A 27524-nucleotide genomic window follows, 5' to 3' on the forward strand; every position below is an offset into this window, starting at 1 on the left:
CCCAACCTTATACTGAAATAACCTTTTCATGTAGACATGTCCTAAGGCACCTCTACTATACAATTTACTAGGCTCTCTTCTGGTACCTGCAAAACAGTTGTGGGTGCAGTTTCGGTGAGATGTTACCAGTTTTCAGATTAAATCATGCTATCTGCTAGCTAGACTTCCAAACATGTCCCTGTCCCCTCCCCACAAACTGGTTTAAAAAAAATCAAATCCCTAAAATATAATTAAACGAAATATTTGGACTGAATCCAATGAAGAGCTGGGGCCAGAGTCTTCTCTTGCTTCCCTTAGTGCATGTGCTGTTGCCAGCCTCTACCCTTCCAGAGGCTTATCTGAATCTCTCCCACCCTGCGAGGTTTTCCCATCCAACGTGCATTTAGTCCATCCCATCCTCTTGGTATAAATCATCATCCTCTTGCCCTAGCGCCAATCGCTATGATCAACATCCTAGTCCCTCACTTTACACAATATTACAGTTTCTAGCTACATAAACCCCTCGTAATAAATAATTCATTGTTTCCCAGCTGAGAGAGAATCAGGAAACTGGTGAAAAGATTCCAGTACATTTTTATTTCAATATTGTAATTGACTTTTAAAAAAACAACCCTAATGCCTTGTACAATAGGAGCCTGACCCAATGTCCATTGAAGTCAAGGGTGGGGGTGGGGGGCTTTCCATTGAGTTCCATGGTGATTAGCTCAGGCTGTAAGTGAAGGGAGAAGAGATGCAGCGAATGTAATCCCACCGCAGAACATCTGGGCATGCATAACTGCTTTGGTTTAAACATGACTGGGCATAAATCTCCCTCTTCTGTCAGGGTGAGCGAGGATCTGGGCATGCATAACTGCTTTGGTTTAAACATGACTGGGCATAAACCTCCCTCTTCTGTCAGGATGAGCGAGGATCTGACCACAGCAGTCAGTCAGAAGCAGGAGATAATGGATAGCTAACAAGAGCCTGTTCTAGACTGAACAGCTTCAGATAATAATTTTGTTTGGTACATATATGCAGTGGTGAGCTGGAGCCGGTTAGATTCTGAAGCTGGTTTAGAACCAGTTGTTAAAGGGGTGGGCAAACTGAGACACCAAAAGAAAATCTGGCCCGGAGTTCTATGGAGCGATGTCAGTTTACACAGCTGAGACTGTGGCCCATTGAGTTTCTACATGCATGTGTAGTATATCTATCTAATGTATCTATCTGCACACACGGTAGGTCGGAACCGATATGAAGTGGTAGGATTCTCTCCTTTCCTTTCTCTGGAAGAATTTCTCTTTCTATTCGCTAATTTCATTTTGAGAGGCTTAAAATGGTTGATTAGTTAATCATCAGAAAAACAGCAAGAAGGAGAAGAGGGAGGACAAGTACTCTAAGCAAATTCAAGAAGGGGACATGTTTCTGAGAATCATGGACGACTCGGGTCCTTGTAGTCTTCAGCGTCCGGTCCCACTGGGTCAGGATGGCATTTCTGGCTCCATCCCACTTCCCCGGTCCCGTCAGACGAAACTGATATGGACTGCACGGGCCAAAGTACGCTTCCAGGGCCAGCCGTGGATCCGTCAGGAACAGCAGTGGAAAATTGGGCTTCACACCAATAGCAGAGGCAAGTTCATCCATGTAGGAAATATAATCTATCTGTAGGGTATTGCTCTGCCCATACCTTAAGGTGGAAAGGGAGAAGATATAAAACATTGCTGAGTATACAGTATTGTACTCAGTTTTCTTGTAGAAAAAAGGCCTTTGGTTAATGGACACAAAACGTTAACTCTGCACTTCTACATGGTGGTAGAAGGGACAGATACACCACGGAGTATCTATTGTTGCTGTGATGCGGTATGCTATTGTTGCACAGAAATACTGCTGCAAACACATTTAACTCACTGCAATCTTACTTCTCATTGGCCTCAGCGAGAGTTTTGCCCGAGAGAGGGCTGCAGGGCCTGCGCTGCTCTGAATAAGCTACTTCTGAGACCTGTTCAGAAGGGGTGATTTCATGTGTTTGATATACAGCATTGGACTGTGACTGGATTACATCTGAAAGGGGCCAGTCTGATACCGCTGGAGAGTGAAGACTTATAATTGTTAACAGAAGACATGCAGCACGGACAGCTTCAGTGTAGGTTCCCCCTCAAAGCCCCTCACTTGTGTACTTCATCTGGGAGCTGGTGGGCCCTGTTCCAAGGGTGAGAAGGTATTCTGTTCTCAACCTTGGCCTTGCTGCTGCAGGTGTCACTATAGCAGCCAGTGTAACTGGCCTAATGGAGAGGGATTCAGAATCCAAGCAGGAAAGAGAGTCCGAGGCAATCTAGAGGTCAAATTATGCTTTATCTCAATCAGTTGGGGAAATGTAGAAATCAGGTAAGTGGCGAATAATCACAAGTAAATCAGTTAGTTGTTTTAGCAGGAGCTACTATTTAGGCTTAACACCGTAACCTACGGTAAATAATTACTGTTATCTACTGCCTATTGACTACTACTATCTTAATTAAACTCATGTTATAGGCAATAATTTATGAAATAACAGAATTTTGAATTAGAAAATACAATGCACCAGAACACAAACCCCACCATTGTACGTTCCCTGGTCAGTTTCTTAGTTTGCCGCCCAGGGTTTGGAGGGGAGATTCTTACAATGTTTAGTTATAGCTTGAGCGAGTTTCTTGTGCAATCTTTGCTCACTGTTCTAAGATTCAGCTTAAATAAAGGCATGTATGTACTCCTTGATGCAATGTGCTGGCTTCTTGATTGAGCAATTCTCTCTCCCCTCCTTTCTGGCTTACAGTCCCTTTGCTCAGACATTTTCACTGTCACTTCACCTCATTTACCTTAAGATTACAGTCCTTATTATTTTCTTACTTGCGCTACAGCTCACTTCCTCCTTGTTTCTTAAGTTTGTGTCCCTTTAATTACAGTTTATCTTTGATTGCTGCTTATTCCCCCCCCATTCATTCTTGCTTTACTTTTCTCACAGCTTTCTAACACTCTTTTTCTAATAATTTCTTAGATTACTTAGAGACTCAGTCCTTTTTCCTCATTTAACTGTACTGGTCTTCCTTTCACTTTTCTTCTTTTCCCAGCGTACCACTGTCTTGCCTCTTTCTAGGTCCTGTCCTGTTGTGGCTCTCCCTTCTCTTCCTATGATCTTTGTCTTTCTTGCCCTTCCTGAATTGGACTTTCTTCTTTTCAGCTCTGTCCCTATTGCCCCTCCGATGTTGCAACTTAGCCTAGCCATTGGCTCCCAACCTCCTGCATCCCTTCTTTTCTGGTGCCAGTCACTGCCTCCCTCACTATTAGCCTTGCTCTCTCCCATTGCTCTTTTGCCCCAGCAGCCTCCAGTGCAGGTAGGGTGTTACACCAGCATGACGGGGTACTCTGCACTATTGTTCACTAGAAACAGCCCTGAGGCCCCATACTCCTTCTATTCTATGCCTTCTTGGATCCAGATATCTGGCCCTGGGGATACATCCCATGGCAACGCTATGATCTGGCTTTGGAAGGGATGCGAAAGCAAATACACTGGCTGGCAGGAGTACTACAAATAAGACCACACTCTGTTAACTCCAGCAACAGTTGTCCATTTGTTATAGATCATGTGATTCTCTCACCTCATATTTTAAAGGTGGCATAAGCTAGTGAGCAGATAGGTAGGGTTGCCAACTCTCCAGGATTGTCCTGGAGTCTCCAGGAATTGAAAATTAATATTTAATTAAAGATTATGTCATGTGATGAAACCTCCAGGAATTCGTCCAACTGAAATTGGCAACCCCACCAGCCAGGGAGTTCAAATAAAGACCTAATGCTAGTTCACTTCAAGTCCTTTCCTCAGGGCCAGCTTTCTCAACAGAAAGAAGATTCCAAAACAGGATCAAAGTAACAGAGAACACTTGGTAACACCTGACAGCTTTCCAGCTGACAGCAAGCCGGGAGGGGAGAGGACATCTCCTGCTCTTAGGTAGGCTCTCTTGCGACAGCTTCCCTTTCTTGTATAGCCCCACCCTGAATCAATCACATGATGGGCAGAGAACCAGAGGGAAGTCGTGAAGACCAAAGGTATAACTGGGTTCAAAAAAGAATTAGAGAAGTTTCTGGAGCATAGGTCCATCAATGGCTATAGCCAAGACAGTCAGGGATGCAACCCCATGTTCTGGGTGTCCCTAAACCTCTCACTGCCAGAAGCTCGGAGTGGATCACTCCATAAATTGCCCTGTTCTGTTCATTGCCCTTGAAGCACCTGGCATTGGCCACTGTCGGAAGACAAGATACTGGGCCAGATGGACCTTTGGTCTGACGCAGTATGGCCGTTCTTATATTCTGCTTGTAACCCCTTCCATGAGTGCACTTAAGGAGTGCCTGTATACTTTGTCCTTGGTGAGAAGATGCCTGTAATAATGGACTGTCCTCCCAGAATGGAACTAATCTTGCTGGTCAGGAACTGAATTTGCATTTTGCAGGGAATTCCATGATTTAAAGAAAATAATTAATTCTGAATTGGAATGAAAAGTCAAATTTCAAAATTTGATGCAAAATGAAAATTTTTAGCTTCAGGTCAAAGTTGTATTTTGATTTTGACTCTGTTTTATGTTGTCATTTATAAAATAACACAAAAATATAAAAACATTAAAAACGTAACATAAATTAAAAATAAATATATTTCAAACCAAAAAGTAATTTCAAAATTGAAAACTCAGAAAGTTCCAGTCCAGTAAGGTTGGATTTTGCTTGTCAGAAATGACACATTCCCATGGAACATTTCAAGTTTGACAGATCCACATTTTCCGACAGAAAAATGCCCCATAGGAAATTTTTTGACCAGGTATCTACCCAATACAACTCCTGCCAAAGTAAAGGGAAATGCTTCTATTTGCTTTAATGAGGGCTGGGTCAGGTCTGTAAACAAGATTCTCCACCATTCTGTGGGCAGCTACACACAATCAGAGTGAGAGAGGTTCAGAACAATAGGGGTGTGGGAAGTGGGGGGTGCTGAAGGCTTGTTGAGGAGGCCACAGAGTTTTTAATGATCCTGAACCTGGTGCTGCAGAAGTTTTTCCTGTTATATTTGTTCGTTGGGCCAAATAGGGGAGAACCCAAGTTCCCAGGCTGAGGAAAGCATGTGATATACAATATTTGGGATGTATACTGGGGTGGGAAGTGGGAGTTTAAAAGAGTGGCTCCTTGGAGAAAGCCACTTGCTTATTGGATGGCAAGTTCTCATAATGCATCTGACAGAGCATATGCATTACAGAGATCAGACCATAACATTATACAGAAAAGACAGGCCGGGGTAGCCTTTTTCATGCACACAGAGCACGGAGGGCTACCTGAGAATTGCACCTTGCACATACCATTTGAGCTTTTTCCCCATTTTTTCATCAATATCTTTCATCATGTCGTTCACTGGGGGAAGCTTATATAACCCTAGAAAAGAACAGGTACAAGGTCAAGAGTTTATTCCATCTCCTAAGTAATAAGATACTCTTCCAGGCCCCTCACGCATGCTTCAGTTAAACCAGCCATACTCCCACTGATCTGTAACTTCTGGGGTGAGCAGGCCTAGCAAATCCCATGAGGTCTGCAGGTGCACAAATGTACGCCTGCTTCTCTTTTCAGACCAGATCCCCAGCTTGAATCTGCAAGGAACTATAGGTTGCATAGCAATGCTAGTTCTCACAGGCAAGCTCATCTGGGACAGTTCCCCACCCCCCTATTTCCCTTCACCTACCCTTAAACACCCTTATAGCCCAGCGAGCTTGGAGATCTGCCGTTGGAATAATTGCACCGAGCGACTGGATCAGGCCAATGACAGCCATGGTTGGCTTCTCGAGTCGAGGAGGAAGGATGCCCTTGTACAAGGTGACCTCGTTGTCTCTGCATTTGATGATGGTGTTGTCTTCTATGAAGGGGTAGGAGTAACTGTAGCCTGTTGCAAAGATGACAAAATCAATGTTTTCCTGCACAGTCCCATCCTGAAATATAGCTGAGGTTTCCGTGAATTCCTTCACATTGGGTTTCACCACCACTGTTCCACATGTGATGCGACTCGGGAGATCATCATTAAACACTGGCTCTTTACGGCTGGTTCTATAAAGAGAGAAAAAGCACAGAGGCCTGTAGTATAAAGTGCTGCCTGTCTCCTGGCTAGGAGAAGCAGAGAGATCACTGTGTTTCTGTACACGAATGTCAGGAAAAGGAGGCTAACCATTTCTCCTTGAACCTATGGTTACCCATCACCAACGCTCCACAGTGGTAATTCCGGCACAACACTCTCGGTTCAGATACGGCGAAGGTCACAAATAGATATCAGTTAAATTGAAACCGCCTTGCTAGAAGGTTGCAACTATGAAAAGAACTTGAGTCTGAAAGCCTGTAACTTAAAAGTTAAGGTTAAAGTTGGGGAGTTTGGCACCATCCCTGGCACCGAAGCACCAAATCTATTTACAGCCCATGTGTAACTACAGCTGTGTCCATTTATAGCATGCTGTCTCTTCCCAGTGCTGCACTCTGCCTTGCCAGCTTGCTACCTCCTAACACTAGTGCTCATGCATGAGTTGATTTACGTGGCATTGCTGGAGTACCTCTTTTATTTTTAATGTAAGGCTGCAGCCAGGATCACTTTAGCAATAAAGGTTTTTATCCTTTAAAGCTCCAGGAACCCTCTTTCTCACAGTTATCTCTTTAAGGTTGAATAAATAATTCACAATAAATTTAGAATCTTTCTTTTGCTTATGAGATATCTATGAATGGATCACGATTTCCTCAGAATCTACCATTTTAAATTATTCAACACTCTTTTTTTGTGTTTTGAAAATACCCAACCTATGGCTTGATTGGAAACAGTGCTTCACAAGTTGTTTTGTATTCTAAATTTAATATTCTAACCCAGATTGAAGTCAGATAAGTCCAGATTGAAGAAGAGCTCTGTGTAAACACGAAAGCTTGTCTCTTTCACCAATAGAAGCTGGTCCAATAAATGATATTTTCTCATCCATCTTGTCTCTCTCAAATCCTGGGACCACATGGTTGCAACAACACGGCAAACATCACATAATTACAGCTGTTCCTTGAAATAGGATCTGCTAACTCACTTTTGAGATTCAGTGTAGTAGTGTATCTAGATGAAAAAAAAGCGATTGTTGCCAGCTTTTGGGTTACTCTACCCTAAACAATGAGATTGGGTCCATTGATCTCCATATTCTGGACAATGTATGGAATATTGCACATTTCCCATTCTTTCAGCTAGAGCTAAAACTAAGATCATCCCCACGGTGCAATGAGGTTTAAAACCAAAGTCAGTCCAAACATGGACTTCACTGGCATTCTGAAGTCCCTGCAAACACATGGGGTGTTTCAGAGGTAAATTAATCTTTGAATTAGCTACTAAAGGTAGAGATGTGTTTTTGGCTTTAGGCAAAGAAGTGGACATTGTTTAAAAAAGTAGGCAGTGTAATTGTAGCCATGTCAGTCTCAGGATATTAGGGAAACAAAGTTGGGGGAGGGAATATCTTTTATTGGGCCAACTTCTGTTGGTGAGAGAGACAAGCTTTCGAGACACACTCTTCTTCGGTGTAAGCTCGAAACTGTATCTCTCTCACCAACAGAAGTTGTCTCTCTAATGGCTTAGGAAAGGCATTGCTGTACTGGACCAGACCTAGCCCTGCTAGTTTGGAGTCCTATCTCCAACAACGATGCATGAGAGCATAGCAAAATAGCCACTGTGCACCTCTCTGGTTGCATAACTCTGAGCCCATATGGGTTAGAAGGGACAGAGGATTCCTTTCCTACTCTTGCAAGTAATCCGTATGGCTCCTGAAGTGTGAGATTTCATTCACTTGTCTTGCACTCTTATTTTTAAGCTAACCTGCTATAAACCTGCTTCCTGATGAGAAGAAAGCACATTGATGCTACCAGTAGAGTGCAACCAGGACACCACCATGCTGCCTTTTCAAAGCTGAGCAAGGCTTTGCCTTCCTCCTCAAATGCTTTGCAGGGAGAATCCCATAAAATTACCTGTTCAAAGGCATCAGGCCGTAGTTCTCATGCTTAAACCACCTGTTCATCCTCCTCACATACAGCCAGTCGCTGATGGCGGTGGGAAGGGCATCCCTGAGAAAGGTTTCAAAGCGAGTCAAAGTCAACATATCCCAGGGGTAGCCATTGTCCCAAACGCGACTCATCACCCAGGAACCACTTCTGGAGCTGAGATAAACCTAAACAAATAATGGACAAAGCAGGGTGTGGCCATTACCATTCTAGAAAGGCAACTACAGCAGAGTGATCACTGGTAAAGGCCTCTCTAATTAGCAGGCCTGATTCACCACTGCAGTGCTCCAGTTTTACAGCAGTGTCACCTCACAGACTTCACTGCACTTACATTGGGGTAGAACTGGAGTAAAGCAGTGATGAATCAGGCCCACTTCACATTCCTCCAGCTCCAACCCAGAACTGGTGGGAAGATATACTGCAAAGAAGCATACATTGCGGGAGTGACACCTATGCGCTTGGCCTGCTCTCGATTACAATTTGTGCCACATAATGTATTCATCCGGCATGCGACCATTCTAAGCTTATGTCAAGTGTGGGAACTTCAAAGCCACCTAGAAGACCTGGATGCCTATTCCCATTAATTGTGTGTCCAAATCCATGATGAGACAGCTTTGAAACCCTCAATTACTGTACCTCAATAATGAGAACTAGCAACTCCACAGCAAGACAGGGAATTGTACCTGTGAGGCCGTGTGACTGAGTTCCACAGCAATGTCCGAACCAGTGTTTCCCAGTCCAATCACAAGCACTCTCTTCCCCTTGAATTTTTCCGGTTCCTTGTATTCCCGGCTGTGGAAGTAGCTACCTTTAAACTTATTTAACCCTGAGGAAAAGTGGAAAGTAAAATGAGTTCATCTGGATATTTGAAGGGAGAGATTTTACCCGCTTGTGGCTGGACCCCTCTGCTGTACATTTGTGGGGTTCGGCATTTAGTCTCTCTCTGATTTCCACAGCAGATTTTCTCATTTCACAAGTCACAAAAAGGATTGTTCAAACTACTCATGCTACAAACTCCTCCTAGGATTTGATAGTTCAAGGGGGTTCTTTTTTGCTTGGAAACGGTCTACGGCACAGGACCAGGAGCCAGTAGCGCTGGTTCCGTATCCAGCTCTTCCACCTTATCTAGTTTTTCTGGTTTTTCGAAGTTCTGAGCACCTGCAGATGGAGTGGTGGGTGCTCAGCAGCTGTGCAAATGAGGCCCATCACACCTGTGGGATTCAAAGTCTTCCCAGCTGTAAAATCATGTGCAGTGAGGCTGACTTCACTCACATTGGTAAAGACTGTTGAGACGCTTGGACAGAAAGTGCTACATAGGTGCAAAGCATCCTCATCCTCACCAGGCATAAAGGTTCTGCCACGGCATCTTAGTTGATATCCACATTATGAACCCACTTACTCCAATGAAATTGCAGATAATAGAAGCACTCAGAGGTCACTGAGAGCAGAATCTGGCCCTGCACATTTTGCAGACATTTTTTGGTGAGACGTCCAACCCCAAGACAAGAGAATCTTTGCTTGCATAAATAACCATTGCATTTGAAAATAGGTCTTGATCATTTGAGAGGATTTGGATTGCTAACATGAACAAGGGACAGAACAAAATCCCCAAAAACAACCTTTCCAAGTTGTTCTGAAGAGATTACTCCTGTGCCGTCGTAATGCCCTGCCAAATAGTAAAATTTGATGACTATATCGTTGCATAATGTTTCTCTAAATAAAAAACTGGTGTTTATATAATTGCTAACATTCTACTCAATAATTGTATGGTCTTGATTTTCAATACTGCTTAGAACTATAATTAGAACAAGTTGAAAAATGCTTATTTTTTGTGGGAGACAAGGTGAGCGAGGTGATATCTTGTATTGGAGCAACTTCTGTTTGTGAGAGAGACAAGCTTACGAGCCCCACAAAGCTCTTCTTCAGGTCTGTGTGGCTTGAAAGCGTCTCTCTCACAGCAGAAATCGGTCCAATAAAAGATATCACCTCCCCCACCTTGTCTCTAATATCTTGGGACTGACATGGCTACAACTATATGGCATACAACGTATTTTTTGTGTGAAATTGTAAAATTTGACACACTTTTCTGCAATTTTGCTTTGAAATTCCTACGAAAGAGAGGAAACTGAAATGATTTTGTTTTCATAAAATCATTATTAGTACAATTTTTCAGGTTTTGGTGAAGTTTTTGAAAACTGAATTATTTTCCAAAAATTTATTTGTTTCTGTTTTTTCAATTAAAAAACCTCCTCAATGTGCTGATGAAAATGTTTTTGGCTAGTCCTTGCTATAATATATGCACTGCACACATACAACTCACCAGGGAAACAATCAACTGGGAAATGTGGATACACATGATGCCCCGAACAAACCATAAGTGCGTCAAATACAGCTGACTCCTCCTTCCCGTCCCGGTTTGTAACAACATCCCACTGGCCGGTGACAGAGAAATCGGGGCGTTTTTTTACACTGCTGACCATAGTCTTAAAAGAAACAAACACATCAGTTTGCATTCATCAGCACCCGGTTCTGCAGGCACATAGCTTTGTAAGTGTCATTGGTCTTACTGGATTCACAGTAGAGAACTGGGTGAAATCTTGGCTCCACTGAAGTCCACAGGAGTTTTGCCATTGACTTTAATAGGGCCAGGATTATACTCTGGAGTACATCTGTAAGAGCTAATGAGCTGGCCTTGAGCCCAATAACAATGTGCCAAATTATTTTGATTCTCCCGCCTGGCATTATTACTGCTTTGCCAAAGTGACACCTTACAAAGATGGAAGCCAGTTACAGAGATGTGTTTTCAGTGATGTACCATTCTTAGATGGTAGGCTCTTTGGGGCAAGGACAGTCTCTCTGTTCTGTGTTTGTACAGCTCCTAGCACAATGGGGTCCTGGTCCATGCCTGCGGTCCTAGGTGCTATTGCAATAAAGTTAAATAATAATCACTTTGAGCTGGGTGAAGTTTTGGAATCAGAGTTGGACAAATGTAGCCTTTTGATATGTGATTTACCCAATAGCAGACTGATTTTCACAAGTTTGTTCATTATTAAAACAGTCAATTAATGCTTCAGGTAAATTTCAGCCCGGGGATGGATTGCTCAGGACCAGTTCTTTGCTATACCTAATTCACTGTTCTCGCTGTGTGATGTTGCCTAAGCCACACGGGATTGTTTTGATTGGATGGCTGAAACATTTATTTTATAAACAGGAGGAAGGCTTAACTCGTATTTAATCCCTGTGCGTCTCCTGTCTAACATTCAATTACTCCACCACCAAAACACCATGTAGATAGACGACAGACTCAGAGGGGTTGTTTTGAGATGAATAGTGTGACCCATTTGCCCCTGTGAATTACTGACAGACAGATTATATTTGTTGGTTACTCTAAATTAGTCAGTTAAGGCCTGATTGTGCCCGTCAAACGAGGCTAGCAGGAGTAGAACTCCCTTCTACAGCCTCTGCCCTCAGAGGAATAAGGGGCTGGGAGTGAGTTACTCCTCCACTAGGAGCCACTCTTCTAATGGGGACAGGAAGCAGGTAAAGCCATGGCTTCGCTCTTCCATGCACTGGCCTTTGCAGCTCTAAGTCTTACCTTGAATTTTATATATCTTAAAAGAGAAAAGTGCTTGGCATACATCCTGATGTACTCTTGGAGCTTTGAATTGTGCATGTAATTTGGAAAATCATCAGGGAAAGGAAAATCAGGGAAACACATCATTTCTTTGCAGGAGTTGGTGAACACGGAGTGGTAAATGCTGGCTCTGCCTTCCTCGGCATGTTCCTACAGAGAATAATAATAATTAACAAAACAGCATAAACATCTGCATAGAAGGTGGCTGCAAGACTTGCTGTAACATGGTGGAGAGTCACTCCCTAAAGAATTAGCCACAGAGACACAAGTCTCATCTTACCTGGGATGCTTTGTCCAGTGTTTCTGCACATATAAGATGAGAAGCAGAAGCTGATGATGAGCTATAGTGGGCTACTAGTGTTGCCAACTCGCAACATTTTGTGTTTATCTTAAAGCCCCAGCTCCTGGAAGCAAGTGATGACATGAAAATCTAATCTTTCATTTTTTAACAAAGTAAGCTGCTTTGTTAAAAGAGAAAAGCTTGAAAATGTGACCTTAGTGTCCCCTGGAGGCAAGTAAGAAGAACCCCAGATTTACCATTTAAAAAAAAATCATGATTTTTAAGAAGATAAGAATGGCCCTACTGGGTTATACCAAGGGTCAATCTAGCCCAGTATCCTGTCTTCTGACAGTGGCCAATGCCAGATGCCCCAGAGGGAATGAAAAGAACAGGTAATCATCAAGTGCTCCATCCCCTGTTGCCCATTTCCAGCTTCTGGCAAACAGAGGCTAGGGATACCATCCCTGCCCATCCTGGCTAATAGCCATTGATGGACCTATCCTCCATGAACTTATCTAGTTCTTTTTTGAGCCCTGTTATGTGTGGCTATTTGGCTTTGTCTGCTGGTGAAATGCAAAGGTCTACTGCGATCCTATTGAAATTAGTGCTAAAAATCCCATTGATTTCAGTGGGAGCAGGGCGTGGCCAGAGTTGGTTACGATGGTGCAGGGGGAACTAACTGGGAGCAATAGTATGGAATTTAGAAAAAAGAGTTGGACTGAACATCCGGACAGATCTGTTTTATTGTGTACTAGTCTCACAGGGGAAGTGGTGCATGCTGACTGTCTTCACCAGGAGGCATTTATTGAAGAAAACAGCTACATGTTACTGAAAAACGAACAGGCTTCCACACAGCTTGAGTTCCAGTCTTGTCTCTCCCATTCACCATGGAGTGGGTTTCAGAGACAGAGCTCCAGCCCGAGCCAGAATGTCTATGTGGCTATTTTTTGTGCTGTAGCCTGAGCTACGAGATTCTGCCATGGGTTTGTTTTATTTTTTGCTGTGTAGGCGTACCCAGAGACAGTGAATGGCTGAATATCCTACTGCCACCTATTACAGGGCAAGCACTAATCTCCTGGAAGGTTTAAAGCTTGACTAAGGCATTGAGAAATAAAACAGATGGGACGAAATTTGCATTGGCAAGATGAGGATACAGTAGATAGCCCCCCACTGATACTTCTGTGCTAAGCATTAATTTGATCGGTAGTCAGGAAGTTGCCAGTGACCTAATGGTTAAAGTAGGTTGTTGCCAATTCATGCTAAGTGTTTAAAGTTACCTGATATGTGTGCATTTATACTTGTGCTCTGCAAATGGGAATGTGAAGTAAGAAGGGTTATGTAATGAAAACAGAACAAAAAACATAGCTCCCTATTAACAGGCAATGAGGGGCAAGAAAGGGAGTTGACCTTTTGTCAGCTGCATGCTCCTTAGCTGGATTTTCCCTGCAAACACAGGAGTATCTTTACCTGTTGAGATAAGGAGCTTTATAAGCATCTGGGATGTGCCCTGCATTTATTCACTGCACTTAGTTTAACTGATTAAAGAAATACAGGATCCCCCTAAAGTTCCTCTGCTTTGTCTCAGGTGCAAACAGATTAATGACTCTTTGCATGAGAGCCTTGCTAATGTTAAGTGACAGGCAAAGAAACCGCAACCCTGTTGTTTTAACACAAGGTCACCGTCAACAAGTTTGAACAAATGATGGCTGGGAGAACTGCACAGTGAATTGTCTGCCAGGTGCAAAGATTGGGGATCTCGAGACATCTAGACAGACTGATGTGCAGTGCTGTGGAGGAGCCGATGGTCATGGTACATGAAGGTACCAATGACATAGGGAAAGGTAGGAGAGAGATCCTGGTGGCCAAATTTAGGCTGCTAGGTAAGGATTGACGTCCCGGACCTCCATAGTAGCATTCTCTGAAATGGTTCCAGTTCCACACCCAGGGCCAGTAAGGGAGGCAGAACTGTAGGGTCTCAATGTGTGGATGAGATGATGGTGTTGGGAGGAGGGATTTAGGTTTATTAGGGACTGGAAAACCTTTTGAGAAAGGAGGAGCCTGTACAGAAAGGATGGGCTCCACCTGAACCAGATTGCCGGCATGTAAAATTAAAAAGGTCATAGGGGAGTTTTTAAACTAAGGGCTGGGGGAAAGCTGGTGTGGAGGAGCTCACGGTTCAGACAGAGACATCCCTTAGAGGAGGATTTATTAAAGGGGACATAGGCGCCAACTCCCTGGGTGCACTGGGGCTGGAGCACCCATGGAAAAAAAATAGTGGGTGCTCAGCACCCACCAGCCACAGCTGTTCCCTGCCCTTGCTCATCAGCTGATGGGGGCTGCGCTGCCGCCAAACAGCCGACAGGTGGTGGAGGTGCCGCCAAACAGCTGTTTGGTGGCTCAAGGAGGGATATGGGGGAGGGCAGAGACCGGTAGGCGGGTGGGGATCTCGGGAACGGGGTGGAGCGAGGGTGGGACCTTGGGGGAGGAGGCAGAGCGAAGGCAGGACCTTGGGGGAGAGAGCAGGAGCATGGGCAGGAAGAGGCAGAGCAAAGGCCAGGCTTTGGGGAAGAGACAGAGTGGGGGTGGGGCCTTGGGGCGAAGCGGGTGGGAACACCCCTTGGGAAAGTTGGCACCTGTGAAAGGGGATTCTCTATATCTTAGTGGACAGGAGAGGATAGAAGTTGACAAAGTACAGGTAGGAACTGAAGAGTAACAGTCAAATGAAAAAGAGTCCCAGACAATTACATTATAGGAAGGCAGAGAACTAAATACTGACAAGTTTTATGAGTGCTTGTACATTATACACTGTAAACAGTGATAAGTCCACAGGACCAGATGGTATTCACCCAAAAGTTCTGAAGGAACTCATATATGAAATTGCAGAATTACTAACTGTGGTATGTAACTTACCACTTAGCTCAGCTTCTGTACCATATGGCTGGTGGATAGCTAATGTGACACTAATTTTTAAAAAAGGCTCCAGAAGTGATCCTGGCAATTACAGGCCAGTGAGCCTGACTTCAATACCAAGCAAACTGGTTGAAACTATGTAAAGAACAGAATTATCAGACAGATAGATGAACACTACATGATGGGGAAGACTCACCACTCCTTTTATAGAGAGAAATCATGCCCCACCAATCTATTAGAATTCTTTGAGGGGATCAACAAACATGCGGACAAGGATGATCTAGTGGATATAGTGTACTTGGACTTTCAGAAAGTCTTTGTCAAGGTTCCTCACCAAAGGCTCTTAAGTGAAGTAGGCAGTCATGGGTTCAGTAACTGGTTAAAAGATATGAAACAAAGGGTAGGAATAAACGCCCAGTTTTCACAGTGAAGAGAGGAAAATAGCAGAGTTCCCCTAGAATCTGTACTCGGACCTGTGCTGTTCAACATATTCATAAATGATCTGGAAAAAGGGGTAAACAGTGAAGTGGCAAAATTTGCAGATGATACAAAATTACTCAAGATAGTTAAGTCCAAAGCAGACTGCAAAGGGTTACAAAGGGATCTCACAAAACTGAGTGACTAGGCAAGAAAATGGAAGATCAGAACATAAGAATGGTCATACTGGGTCAGACCAAAGGTCCATCTAGCCCAGTATCCTGTCTTCTGACAGTGGCCAGTGCCAGGTGCCCCAGAGGGACTGAACAGACCAGGTAATCATCAAGTGATCCATCCCCTGTCGCCCATTCCTAGCTTCTGGCAAACAGAGGCTAGGGACACCAGGAATGAAATTCAATGTTGATTAATGCAATGTAATGCACATTGGAAAACAATCTCAATTATATATACAGAACGCTGGGGGTCTAAATTAGTTGTTACCACTCAAGAAAGAGCCATCATGGATAGTGCTCTGAAAACATTGGCTCCATGTGCAGCAGCAGTCAAAAAAGCGAACAGAATGTTGGGAACCATTAGGAAAGGGACAGATAATTAAGAGAGAAAATATCATAACGCCACTCTATAAATCCATGGTACGCCCACACCTTGAATACTGCATGCAGTTCTGGTTGCCCCATCTCAAAAAAGATGTATTAGAATTGGAAAAAGCAGAGAAGAGCAACAAAAATGATGAGGGGTCTGGATTAGCTTCCACATGAGGAGAAATTAAGAAGGCTGGGACTGTTCAGCTTGGAAAAGAGGCAGCTAAGGGGGGCTATGACCGAGGTCTATAAAATCATGACTGGGGTGGAGAAAGTGAATAGGGAAGTGTTATTTACCCCTTCTCATAACACACAAACCAGGGGTCACCCAATGAAATTAGTAGGCAGCAGGTTTAAAGTACTTAAAGAACTTCTTCACACAATGCACAGTCGATCCGTGAAACTCATTGCCAGGAGACATTGCGAAGGCCAAAAGTATAACTTGGTAAAAAAGAATTAGAGACATTCCTGGAGCATAGGTCCAGCAATGGCTATTAGCCAAGATAGTCAGAGATGCCACTTCCCCATGCTCTGGATGTCCCTAAACCTCTGTTTGCCAGAAGCTGGGAGTGGATGACAGGGGATGGATCACTCGATCAATTGCCCTGTTCTGTTCACTCCCTCTGAAGCATCAGGCACTGGCTACTATCAGAAGACAGGATCCTTGGCTAGGTGGCCCATTGATCTGACCCAGGATGGTCATTCTTATGTTTTTAAGTTTATTTAAGAAAAGAAATCTTCATGATAAATAAGGTTAACGAGAAACACCCCTATGAAAACAACAACCACTGGGCTGCCATCTACCACCCCAGAGGCAGTTGCATTTCGGAGGTCAGATCTAGAGAGGCATGTTCCTGCAAGGTTCTGAGAAACTTGCAGTGAGAAATGAGGGCGTTTTGCATCTCACTGGATCAGGCCCATGGCCTGCAAAACCCTTTGGGCAACTTTGGACTGAAAGGCACTCTCTAAATGATCAGTAATAGCAATGGGCCGAACGCTGAAATCCTGCCTCTGGCCAAACCCGAGGACTGTACTGAAATTGTAGGAACTGGAAATCCCATTGCTATCAGAGGTCTCAGCAACAAAGCTGGTAGAGTTGGGCTGAGGTCATGTCATGTAGCACTAACTTTGCTTCCGAGGACAAAGTTTGACTTGGTTGAAAAAAGAATTAGAGACGTTCCTGGAGCATAGGTCCAGCAATGGCTATTAGCCAAGATAGTCAGAGATGCAACCCCATGCTCTGAATGTCCCTAAACCTCTGTTTGCCAGAATCTGGGAGTGGATGACAGGGGATGGATCACATGCTAGGAAGCTGCATCTGTAACCCTATGCTAGGAAGCTGCATCTGTAACCCACAGTTCAACACATCCTACACATCCCCCTCTATGCCTGCTCAGCAGAGGATATCAGTCTACTACAGCTGCCTGCCTTGGGACTTAACCCTTCAGCTCAGGCTGCAGAAGCTCATGCTTTTGGTCCAGGTTTCAATCCCCAGGGATGGTTATTTTGTACCTTTACATGGAAATTCCCCTCAGTCTCCTTGTTTCATTCAGCAGAGCATCTGAATGATCCCTTGGTGTTTCAGACATCACTTTTATTTTAAAACAGCCACCACTAGGAGACATGCGCTTGCTAGGTCCCTTTGAGCATGGGGATGCCACCCTATGTCTCGGGAGTATGAGACATTCAGATACTATGGTGAAGACACCCATGAAAGCCCCTAGATCAGGGCACCACAAGTATTCTCTGGCAAGAACCGAATGACCTATCACTCTGAGTGTGGGTGCCAGGACTAAAACGGTCACCGACAAGGGACTAATTCTGTGGTCTCAACCGACTGCAGAATGGGCCCCTTCAATGAGCGCAGTGAAATACTGCACTGAAAGGCAAGGGAAGACATTGTTAAAGAGTAACAGCACGTAGGGAGCGTCCCTCCCCGTCTGTGAAGTCACTGCCTGTGCATTGGCCTGACCGCACCTTTGAGAGAATTTTCCCTCAGTCCCAACACTTAGGGAATTCCTCCCCCATCTTGGCTCTTCTCTTCCTTAGCTCCTCTTAGCTCCTCCTTAGCTTCCTTCCTCTTTGTTCCTCTCTTCCACTGCCTTGGGAAACATCCCCTCCCCCCAATTCCCTTCCCTCCCCACCTTGGGGACTAGCACGTGAGATAGCTCTCCCCAGTTTTGATCTTTCCCCCCCACTCCAGGGAATCTCCCTGCTCCTTCAAGCAGTCATTTCCCAGGGCATGTGGAAGCAACAAGAGCTGGGGCCGAGAGAGCAGGAGCCCAGGTCTTCAGGACGCACAGTGGCATCTGATAGGGGTGAGGGAGCAGCCTCCGCTGAACCCCAGCTGTGGCGGCAAGAGGTTGATTTGCCTGGGCCCAGTCAAGCATGAGCTCCCTCTTCAGCTCTATCCAGTCTGGCTCTGGGTTGGACTCCCTGCAGCAGCTGCAGGCAAGGTCCCATTAACATGTGAGAGGTGGGCAGGAGGAAAGGGCCGGGGGAGGGGACGGGGGCGGGGGGGGGGGACCGCGCCTGGCCTGTGAGCCATTTGTTTGACTTCCCAGCCTTAGAGAGATAGAAGGAGATGCATTATCTTCAGGGGCAAGGATGGGTGATATCAGCACTGCACCAGTTCCTCCAGGGCCCTTCCCAGGAGTGATTAGAAAGACGCTCCTTATTGCACCGGACATGCTGATCAGCTGCTGTAGGTGGCTATGCAGCCTTGGACACTCTGGCACCAATTCAGATCAGACAGAAGTTGGTCAGGGACCAAATGCCATTTCCATAGGAATGCTCTGGATGTGATGCAATGATTGCCTCTTTTGCCTGAAGAGTTTAATGTGCAGGACCCCAAGAGATGGGTTAATGATCACATGTCCCACGGCAGCTGTTTTCGCGTGCACAGCACCATTGCAGTACAAGGGTGAAGAATACCACCCTTAACCAGAGCTGCAGGGGAAGAGTTCAGAAGCAGAGTGGAAACGGCCAGTTTGGAATTTAGCCAGGACATTGGGGCTAAGGCCCAGTTTCATATAAACAGGTCCCTGTAACGATCACGAGTGATCCTGTGAGTGATGTCACATCTCATCCAGAGTACGGGGCCTCCAGCAACTCGGTGCCCCCTTGAACATCACGCTAGGGACATGTTCAAATTGATTCAGAGGGAAGAGTGCCACTTCCTGAAGCACCAACACCGTTTCCTGCTCAGAGGGACCTTGAGAGGTCATCAAGTGCAGCCCCTTGCGCTGAGGCAGGACCAAGTAAACCTAGACCCTCCCTCACAGGTGTTTGTCCAACCTGCTCTTAAAAACCTCCCATAACAGGGATTCCACAACTTCCTTAGAAACCCTATTCCAGAGCTTAACTACCCTTAGAGTTAGAAAGTTTTTCCTAATATCTAACCTAAATCTCCTTTGCTGCAGATTACGCGCATCACTCCTTGTCCTACCGTCAGGGGACACGGAGAACAATTGATCACCCTCCTCTTTATAACAGCCCTTGACATATTTGAAGACTTATCAGGTCTTCTTTTCTCAAGACTAAAGGTGCCCAGCTTTTTAAGCTTTCCTCATCGTCAGGTTTTCTAAACCTTTGATCATTTTTGTTGGTCTTTTCTGGTCTTTCTCCAATTTGTCCACATCTTTTCCAAAGTGTGGTGCCCAGAAATTGGACACAGTACTCCAGCTGAGGCCTCACCAGTGCCAAGTAGAGTGTGACAGTTACCTCCTGTACATACGACACTCCTGTTACTACACCTCAGAATGATATTAGCCTTGTTCACAGCTACATCACATTGGTGATTCATATTCCATTTGTGATCCACTATCACGCCCAGATCCTTTTCAGCAGTATGACCACCCAGCCTAGACAACTCCAATCCAAGCATCCCTTGGTCATGCAAGGTGATATGGCTACAAGGTGTGCGCTCCTGTGAAATTAGACAGTGGCTTCACACCCATTGCAAGCAGCCAGGTGTTCCACCATTAAAACCACCCTCTGAGTTGGTATTAACTGGCCCTACTGTTGTCAAGACAGTAGCTATGGTCTGAGTGGGCAAAGGGAGTGAAATCCCTTCTCTCTCCTTGAGATGGAGCCTGCAGATTGGTGTTGAGGCATGCTTACAGGGCAGAGCGAAGGAAACGGCATCTGGAGAGGTCTTTGGTTTCCAGAGTTGTCAATCTGGGCCTTTCCAGCTGGAACTCCAGTCCAACATTTAAAAAGAAAGGGCTGTGTAGAAAGAGGTGCTGCGTAGAGGCAATGCAAGCGCTCATGCATTTTTGCTTATGCAAGTGTTGCTGTAGCCTAGTGTGACAAAGTGGGAATTCTCTTAAAGTTTTGTATGAATATTCTGTGTGTGCCTCAGTTTCCCTTATGTGTTGCACAAGTATCTATTCTAGGTTGTGGGACAAAGGTGCGTGATCGTTGCAGAGACCCTAGAGGGCAGGTGTGACTTCTGTCTAGCTCTCTGGACCCAGACCATAGCTGGACACTCTGTATCTGACACACTAAACTGGGAGGAGAGGTAGATACGCTGGAGGGTAGGGATAGGATACAGAGGGACCTAGACAAATGAGAGGATTGGGCCAAAAGAAATCTGATGAGGTTCAACAAGGACAAGTGCAGAGTCCTGCACTTAGGACGGAAGAACCCCATGCACTGCTACAGGCTAGGGACCGAATGGCTCGGCAGCAGTTCTACAGAAAAGGACCTAGGGGTTATAGTGGATGAGAAGCTGGATATGAGTCAACAGTGTGCCCTTGTTGCCAAGAAGGCCAATGGCATTTTGGGATGTATAAGTAGGGGCATTGCCAGCAGATCGAGGGACGCGATCGTTCTCCTCTATTTGACATTGGTGAGGCCTCATCTGGAGTACTGTGTCCAGTTTTGGGCCCCACACTACAAGAAGGATGTGGAAAAATTGGAAAGAGTCCAGCAGAGAGCAACAGAAATGATTAGGGGACTGGAACACATGACTTATGAGGAGAGGCTGAGGGAACTGGGATTGTTTAGTCTGCGGAAGAGAAGAATGAGGGGGGATTTGATAGCTGCTTTCAACTATCTGAAAGGGGGTTCCAAAGAGGATGGATCTAGACTGTTCTCAGTGGTAGCTGATGACAGAACAAGGAGTAATGGTCTCAAGTTGCAGTGGGGGAGGTTTAGGTTGGATATTAGGAAAAACTTTTTCACTAGAAGGGTGGTGAAACACTGGAATGCGTTACCTAGGGAGGTGGTGGAATCTCCTTCCTTAGAAGTTTTTAAAGTCAGGCTTGACAAAGCCCTGGCTGGGATGATTTAGTTGGGGATTGGTCCTGCTTTGAGCAGGGGTTTGGACTAGATGACCTCCTGAGGTCCCTTCCAACCCTGATATTCTATGATTCTATGATCTGTATCTGCCCATCCTCTACAACAGCCAGCCGGAGGATTTGGAGAACAAAGAGGCAGATGCCAGGTGACCAGTTTGCCCGGGAAAGAGACAAAGGACAGAGGAGGAGCAACAGGGCATGACTGAGGGTGGGCTGCTGGAAGCAAGTCAGTCTCCTGGTTTGGGACTCGGGGAGCAGAGCCCACAGCTCTGAGTTCTAGATTCCCCCAAGATGGTCTTTGCTGAATGTCCCTACTTTCTGTGCTAACAAGCTCTGTTCTACGCTGTGTTCCAGACGACTAATAAACCTGTTTTACACGCTGGCTGGGACTCACTGCTGACTAGCGTGACCAGATAGCAAGTGTGAAAAATCAGGACGGGGCTGGGGGGTAATAGGAGCCAATGTCAGAAAAAGCCCCAAATACCGGGACTGTCCCTATAAAATCGGGACATCTGGTCACCCTACTGCTGACTGCAGCGTGGAGGTGCATGGCCCCTGGAGGTGTCCCATCCAGTGGGACTCCCTGCGGGGAGCTCCCAGTATGAACAGGGGTGCGGAACGCTCTGAGGGCAGACCCAGGTGGCGCTGAAGCGAAGGAGGCTCGCCCTAGCGAGAGTGAGCCCTGAGTGGAATCACACTACAAAACGGTCCTGTCTGAGCTCCATTCCGAGCGGCTGCAGAGCACCGAGCCTGTGCACCTGTGGCGTAGATAGGAGTGGAAATTTGGGTGGACCCTGACTTTCGGGTGGACGGGCAATGCCAGACTGTGCTATCCACTGGTCACGCCAGCTGGCTGTGCAACCTGCCCGGGGAGCACTGATCCCCTCAGCTGCGCCCTGACTCTGCAGTGGGGGAAGAGAGGGAGTTGTTGCCTCATTGCGGGGTATGGGCTGCTGCTCTTCAGCTGGGGGCTCACATCTCTGCAGAGCGTATGGCCCCTGTGTCAGGTTGCCTCTGGCTGCCTGTGAGCGCAGGTTGGCCTGGACTCTTACTGAGTTGCCCAGCAAAGTGTATCCTCTCCTGGGAGTGCTGCAGAGAGCCACCGGCCTCGCTGCTGCCTCCGGCCATGCAGAGGATGAGCCGTGTGGAGAGCACCACAGGCCAACGGGCAGCCCCTGAGCACCTGCTAGTTCAGCTTCTCCCTCAACGCCACACCCTTTTCCTAGCCCTGGTGCCCCCAGACACAGGGCTTCACCTTCCAACCTGGGCACACGCATTGGGCGGCTCAGAAAATGGCGAGGCAGAGCTGCTGGAAAGTAGCTTTCTGAAGGGCAGGCGCATAGCTCCATCCTGGATTTCAGGTGCCCGAGTGACACTCCAGGGACTATACCCCTGCTCAGATTTGGGTGGGCCTGGATGCTAAGTGGGTGGGCCATGGCCCACCCATTCCCACCTGTGGCTACACCCCTGCTGTGCACCCGTGACACCTAGCACAGCGGCATTCCAGCTCTGGCCTTTGATGGCCGCCTCGTCTCCTGGAGAAAGGTTGGGTTCTCTGTCCAGGCTCTCTCTGGGTTGTGCTGGCCTGTCATTGACTCCTAGTTACTCCTTGGAAGCCGCAGCTGGCTCTGGCAGCTCTCTGCACCAAGGTGGTTCTTCCTGTGAGTCTGAGGCCTGTGCTGGGGAAGGGGAAGGCGACTATGTAGGTTGGGGGGTAAGGGCGCATCTTCCCCACTCTGGCCCCATGAAGAACAGTCAGTAAAAGGAAGAGAGACCCAGGTTGCATTAACTTCTCTGCAGCCTCTCCTCTGAGGATTGAGAAGCTGCTCCTCTCAGGGTGGGGGCAATGCAGCCCCTCTGCCAGAGAAAACAGGGGCCAGGCTGGTGCAGAGAATCAGCAAAGTTTATGGGTAGGGCCTTTTCTATTGCTTGGGGGGGGGGGATCTTCATGAGGAAACCCTCTCAGATGTCTGCCTCCAAAGCCCCCGCCCACGAGTGCTAATGTGTGGGTGGGTGAGCTGTTCCCTTGTCAGCACATCTTCGCAGCAATACACAAACATTAGCCTTGTCAGTACCCCATTTCACAGATGGGGAGGCTGAGGCAGAGAAGTCCAGCTCCATACACATGGTTAGCCAGTGTCAGAAGCAGGACTGGAACACTGAAGGTTCTGGTTCCCACTACCCCACACCGCCCCGCAACATTTCATCACAAGCACAGTGGAAACGTGATTTGGTTCACTGTGGGCCTTATTCCTTCGCCCAAGTGAGAGAATGAAGAACAAGACTCTGTGATCTGGAAATAAGCAGCTCTTTGAATAAGGCCTCTATCAGAGTCTTTGTCTGTGCTGCCGGGAGGATCAGGTCGTGAGAGCAGAGCAGCAAGAAGAAAGTTACAGTGCTTGATGTCAACTTTTGTCCTGCAGGCAGAGTCTTTTTATAACATGGCTCTTGGCTGAGTCTAGATTCATTCCTGCAAGCCTGCCGACCGCCACAGAGAACATACATGCAGGAGGGTCACTTTGCGGGGCCGGGGTACTGAAAGGTTCTTCCCCTTCAGGGGCGGAAGAACCCAGCAAGGAGTCGAGCTTTCGGTGCTACAGTAAAGCAAAACCAAACTCCTTCCTGCACTCCAGGGGTGGGTGGCTAGCACGCAGGGCTGTTTGTGGAGCAGACAGCAAGGCCCGAGAAGGACTGCACATTGCATCATTATCATCGGGATGCAACTTCCCCCCGCTCCCTGCCAAAGTAAATGAGTAAGAGTTGAGTTTGCCTGCCTCAGATGCAGATGGCTCAGATTTGCGTCCCCAGATTGTGCCCTCAGCCTCGCTTCTAAAAGCATTAAGCCAGAACTAGAGTTTGCTTTATTTTTAAGACATCTAATTAACTCTTAACCAGTGAAATCTCAATAAAGCCTCCACTGGGTCAGTTATATATCTGGCTGTTCTAACACGTGGCTGCACAGCACCTTGTGATTAACACAAAGGAACTTTTACAGGGACTTAACGGCCTGATTTTCAGAGCACCTGCAGCTCCCCTTTACTTAAACTGAAGTTGGGGGTGCTCAGCTTTTCTCCAAATCAGTCTGTGGCCTGTTTACACGGGTGACTGTGGTTAGTAAAGGGACCATTAGCATAGATTTCACCATCCTGTGAAAGCCATAGAAAGACATGGTGCTGAAGAGTGAGTGATCTGTTCTAAACAATTAACAGGTGCTTCTCCTGAAGAGCAAACCAGTCTATAGGCATCAGGGAAAGTAAGATACAAGACAGGGCGTATGCAGAATGGAGTGACAGCTGGGATGCGACAAGACCAGCCATATTCCGAAATCAGAATGTTTTGTCATCCGCCAATGAGCTTCCCACTTACTGCGAATTTCCAGAGCCCTCCGATGTCATCGCTTCTCTCGAAACAGGTGGGCTCCAATCCCTCGTCCAGACAGCACTTAATGGAGGCCAGTCCGCTCAGGCCAGCTCCAATGATTGCCACTCTCTGTACCATGGTCTCCTGCGGCAGAAAAGAAGCACACCTCTTCAGTGCATAGAGCTGTCGGAGAGCAGTAACCACAGCATTTCAGCAGAATGGCTTAGAACCTTATTACAGAAGAACTAGGCAACCTTTGTGGACAGAAATATCGCGCACACGCTCACTCTCTATAAATACAGTGGTAGCTTGTTCTGATTCCTATTAACACTCAGTGATGTGAAACAGATCCAGCTACAATAAGGGAACGAAATGGAGCTGATTGATTGCCCAAGACCTGCAGGAATGTTAAACTCACAGTTGTCAGCTGTCCACTCCGCATTTCAGTTTCACAATCACTTTAGCCATTTCTCTTCTTTTAGCCTCCCCCAGGTGGTGTCCTGCTTTCCCCATTACCTTTGCTCCTTCTTGTCTCAAGTCCAGTCCCTGATGCCTGCGAGTGGGTTTCAGGCAGGCAGTGGAGGGAAGCAAATGCCTTTCCTGGAACCTATTATTTTGAGAAAAGCAACTAAAAGGTGGGAGGAGTTTCCCTTAAAGAGCAAGCCACTTTTATGCACCATCTCACAGGGGGCAGGTCTCGCTGGTGGATCTGTGTAAGGATGTGTCTGTATAAGTATCAGTGGTGATTTTTGGAACTTAGCATCCCTGGAGTGGAAAGCGAGGAGGAGCTGGGAGATTTGAGCTCTCTGCTTTGGAAATAAGTTGTCTAGGAGTGATACTATTCCCAGACAGCACCTGGGGTCATTGGGCAGTGGTGACCAACCCTGATTCCCATCCGGATCTAGCATGACAGTGATTCCCTAAATGCCGTCCCTCCACGCCCCACTTGGCTCTGACTCCATTTTCCAGCCCACACAGAGGGGTCCCTAGAAGCCACAGACCCTGCAAACAGGCTGGAGATAGGGTTAGATCACATCCCCGGAGCTGCGGTAATGGCAGGGAGAGAAAGGCTGGAGCCAGGGAGCATTAGGAATACATGGAAGTGGGGTGATCAGGTCATGTTCTGAGAGGAAGCGGGATGGGGCTCAGCATCTGGGGAGCCTAAACCACCCATTCACCCCAGGGCTATTTTTTAGAAGGCTTCTTACATGCCGTCTATCTGGTCCCCACTGTCCCTCCAGCTGCCAGTTCTTCCCAGAATGGTGGAGTCACAATACCTCGGTTAGTTCTTGCCATGCTGTCAATGCAAAGCGGTCGTTAGGAGTGTGCTACTCCTCATTTCAGCCCTAGAGAGGGATTGTTGGGACACCAGTGATGATTCTAGTCCTGGTTTGTACACAGCACAGACCCCACCAGCAGCGAAGCAGGTGTATATTCACCTGTCAGCCTGTGCTAAGGAAAGCTGAGGTATGTAGTGAAACCCTATTTGTACACTTTTCAGGGTGTCTGGCTTGTCCAGATTTTCCACATGCCTTCCTCTGGGTCTGAGTGTGCAGGCACTTCCTTCTGACCAGCCACGAGCTAGGCACAGAGTCCCCTCACTGGCGAGTGCTAGACCTAAACATTAGTCATTGCCTAGCCCTAGATCCCTGGGGTATACGTCTCCCGGCAGACCACCAGTAGATCTGGGGTCAGTAGATCCTTTAACCAGAGATTGCACAATGCTGGAGCTGCACGAATAATCCACGGCAAGTAACGTGTTGTGTGCAGCTGGTTAGTAGCAGCAGACAAGAAGAAGTTGTGTTGGTTGTTCAAAAGCCAGGACTGGCCGTTCATCTGTTCACACGGATATGAACATAGAGCACTTGCCACATGATGTAACTGGCACATTCAGCCTCACTCACTGTTCACGGGTGGTCTGGGACTAGTTTGCCATTTTTTCAATATGGCTATTTATTTGAAATTATTCACATAATCACATTTGTAAAGGAGAGGGTTAGAGCAGAGAGTGGCTGCTGAGGCTCTAAAGGATGGGAGTGCATGACAGCTGAAGAGACAAAGGACAACCGTACATGAGGGCCAGTCAGGAAGATCTATGGGACCTCATCCAGAAAGAGAGCAGAGAACCAGGGTGCGGCTGGTGGGACAGAGTGTGCCATGGAGGGGAGAAAAATCGTTAGGTGTCATCAGGGACCACTGGTCCCAAACCCTGGTCCACAGGGCTCTGAGACAGCTGGTCAGAACTTATTGGCTCCTAGAGACCTGGTAACAGTTGCCAGAATGAGAAGCTCAACCCTGACAGAGGACTCCAGTCCGAGATTCTCATTGGTGGAACTCCAGGAGTCCCAATTTGTTCCCTGCTCCTATTGAAACCAAGCAGAGGACCAGGAAATTGTCTGTGTAATTGGCTTTCTCCTGCTCAGGGCTGCATCCACTGTGCTACCTGTCCCTACTGCCTGACATTGATCTGGTATCCAACCCAGCCTGGCTTCTTGCTCGTGACTCACCTCTGACCACTGGGTCAGCCTGCCCATGTCCCAGTCATGACAGCTATGGAAAAAAGGGCAGAGTAAAGCACATGGATGCATGTTGCCCAGATGGCCTATTACATATTTGTATTACAGCAGCACCTGGAGCCTCAGAAGAGTTTGGGGTTCAGTTGTGCTAGGCACTGTACATATACTGGGGGTACATCTACACTGTGTGCTTCTTTCAGTGGTGTGTAATGTACATACATGCATAGCCCCCAGCAGGAAAAGCCTCTGGCAGCAGGGATGGAGCCTTTCCCTGCTGCTTCCCTCTGCCAGACCCTTTCATTGACACTTGTAGCTACATACTATAGCATGGATGAAACCTGTTTTTCACCGTGGTGCATAGCTACACATACCTTACACACCACCGCCAGTGGTGCGTAGTGAAGACATGGCCACAGTTAGGCAGTCCATATCCCAAATAGCTTACAGTCTTAGATAGGACAA

At 46.7% G+C, this 27524-nt stretch overlaps 1 protein-coding gene across 1 annotated transcript; it reads right to left on the minus strand.

The window, feature by feature from the left end:
* Nucleotides 1-615: 615 nt before the first annotated feature.
* LOC141992829 (flavin-containing monooxygenase 3-like) lies at nt 616-24684 on the minus strand. Its single transcript, XM_074962166.1, has 8 exons — nt 24553-24684; nt 11636-11824; nt 10361-10523; nt 8724-8866; nt 8008-8207; nt 5723-6081; nt 5346-5418; nt 616-1663 (listed from the first exon to the last, which is right to left on the minus strand). Exons 1-8 carry the CDS (start codon nt 24682-24684, stop codon nt 1321-1323), a joined length of 1602 nt encoding a protein of 533 aa, XP_074818267.1. The 3' UTR covers nt 616-1320.
* Between the last annotated feature and the right edge of the window lie 2840 nt (nt 24685-27524).

The sequence above is a fragment of the Natator depressus genome, chromosome 8 (genome assembly GCF_965152275.1).
Source record: "Natator depressus isolate rNatDep1 chromosome 8, rNatDep2.hap1, whole genome shotgun sequence".
NCBI classification, from domain to species: Eukaryota; Metazoa; Chordata; order Testudines; family Cheloniidae; genus Natator; species Natator depressus.